Below are 2,500 nucleotides of genomic sequence, written 5' to 3'. Positions count from 1 at the left end.
TCCACAGATGTGGCGATGAAAGTGGGAAATAAACCCGAGCATCACTGACAGAATGCCCTCTACTTCAAGAGGTTCCCACCCACCTCGGGGCATTTGCCACTAGACCGTGAGAACAGGGGCGGGATTTTTTTCGGGAGCGATCTGTGATCTGCTACACAGCGGCGCAGCAGCAGGAAACTGAGTAAATTGAATACATCTCAAGTTTTTATTTGCTTTGTTTGGAGAGAAGATCACTGTGATCGGAGCTTCGGAACAGTGCGTAATCCCCCCGCAGCCCTAAAGCAGATGACTGGTGTGTATCTTGAGCACACTGAGAAGTAGTGAATCGAAGTAAGTAGTAGAAAATAGAAAAAGTAGAAAAAGCTAAATATATTTGGGCACCTACTATGAAAAACTCACTCACGCTTGTGCACAAACATTGGGGTCTCTGGTGGGCCTACTAACACACAAATTGTGAAATAAGACAACCCAGTCAGTTTTTTGTGAGCTGCCTATTTCAGAAAACATGTGGTAAAAGCCGTTCAGATTTGCAGCCCTTATCTACATCATTTGGGGCTTCAGTAAAATTTGAACCGCCCTCCCAGATTACACTCCACCCACGGTTGGAGCGCCACCGGACTAGCATCGAAGCTAAGAGCTAAGCATATGAACCGCTCTGGTTTACAGACCAGCACAAATATTTTAAAAGAAAGAGGAATTAATACCAACTGTCTGTGAAGAAACGGCAGATGATGGAAATGTATGTATTTTAAAAATAATTCTGCTCTGCGTTTCTTTCTTAAAGAAAAAGAAGGTATGCAGTAGATAGACTGTAGGCTGCGGCATGCGATCCGCTGTTGTGTGTTTTTATTGTTGATGTATTTCTTTTGTTTTCTGACATTTATGTCCCCCCACAAGCTTGCAGAACGGCAACGAAAGTCAGAGCGAACATTTAAATGAGGCCTTGTAGATCTAACATCGTAAGTGAAGGTTCGACAACTGGATTGCTTATTTCTCACCTCAAATTTGTTCAGAAACTTGAGAAATAGATTTTCGTGGACTGATAGGGTGAAATTCAAAGAAAAGTTTCTGGACTAAACACAACGGAACCCAGAAATAAAGCTCAAACCCCATTGACTTACAGAACTAGTGAGTTGTTTGATCATTTACATTTAAAGCGACACGCACAGAAACAGCCCGTTGAGAACAGGAGGGTTACAGAGGCAAGTTAGAATAGCTAGAAGGCATAATCTCAGCGGTATTTTCAGCAAAAAAGATTCAAAAACATGTTTTGGGGACCTCCACAACCTATATTAACTTGTGGGAAAGGAGCATAATAGGTCCCCTTTAAGTACATTTATGAGCATTAAATGTAAAATTAAAAAAATGTCAAATTAAAAGACATTTAAAGTATTTAACTTTTACTTAAGTAGACAATGTCAATATGGTAATTACAATTTATTAGAGTGCTTTTGTGTCATGGTATTTGTACCCTTACCTAAGTAAAAGTTCTGGGTACTTTTTCCACCACTGTCCTAAGACAAAATAATGGCCACACATTAGCCAATTGCAGTTAAATGCATTTGATATTTGATTAGACTGAAAAGTTATATTATATGTTGCACATCTCACCCTCAAGCGTTCGGCCAACACACATCGATGGTTGAAATAACAACACAGAAGTTCAACTAGGAACATGCCAAGGCATCTAACTGTGTAAGCAACACAGTCAAAAAGGCCTAAGAGGGGGCGACGAGTGAAACAAGGGTCTACAGTACGTACCTGTAACATGAAGTTTGCAGCGGCACTGTCCGGTGTGTCGGTCGCAGGTGGAGCCCCCCGCCTGCGACCCCCCCAAAGCGCCCGCGTCACTGCAGTAACAGCGGACACAGCCCTCCGGACGCCAAGAGCGGAGGCCAAACCAGCCTGGAAGACAGGCCGAACACTGCCGGCCTGTTACTGCAGCCTTACATTGACACTGACCTCCGACCTGAGAAAGGCAGGGGGGGGAGACAGTTATGTCCTTTTGACATTAACACGTTTAAAAGAAAAACATTCCAAGAAAGAAACAAAATAAGATGTTCTGCCAAGTCATTATGAAACATTATATTGGCTGAACGGAGAACATTCATGTTTTTAAACGCATTCACAACATTCACTTGAAAATAATATTTAAAGTCCGGTTGAAATACACGACTGGTTTTCTGCTTTCCTACAAACGCCCAGTTTAGCCGAGTCCGAACGAGAAAAAGAAAGCGAGGGAGCAATGGGGGGGCGGGGAGGGGGAATGAAAGGGAAGACAGGCAGCAGGTTTGCATGAGAATTTGGTCTGCAGAGACCGGGCTTCTGAGAATGTTTAATCGACAAAAGCACTCAGAGAACTAAGAGGGCAGAGGTAATTGGTTATTGGAGGGGACGTGTCACACAGGTTATTGTTCCAATGTATGCAAATGTGTGCCCGCCCACTCACCCGGGAATTGACCCTCGAATTGATTCCGAATTTGTCATCCGGTCCTTCTAT

General features: G+C 43.2%; 1 protein-coding gene across 1 annotated transcript in view; it reads right to left on the bottom strand.

Moving 5' to 3' along the window:
- ush2a (Usher syndrome 2A (autosomal recessive, mild)) overlaps nt 1-2,500 on the bottom strand; it is a gene marked incomplete at both ends in the record, with an annotated part of 168,128 nt that overhangs the window by 163,936 nt on the left and 1,692 nt on the right. The window contains 1 exon segment of the mRNA XM_079997229.1: nt 1,762-1,969. Coding sequence (XP_079853355.1) covers nt 1,762-1,969 — 208 coding nt within the window.

Source organism: Zeus faber, assembly GCF_960531495.2.
Source record: "Zeus faber genome assembly, chromosome: 3".
NCBI classification, from domain to species: Eukaryota; Metazoa; Chordata; class Actinopteri; order Zeiformes; family Zeidae; genus Zeus; species Zeus faber.
Note: the sequence above shows the minus strand (reverse complement) of the source record. Positions and strands in the feature narration are given on the sequence as shown.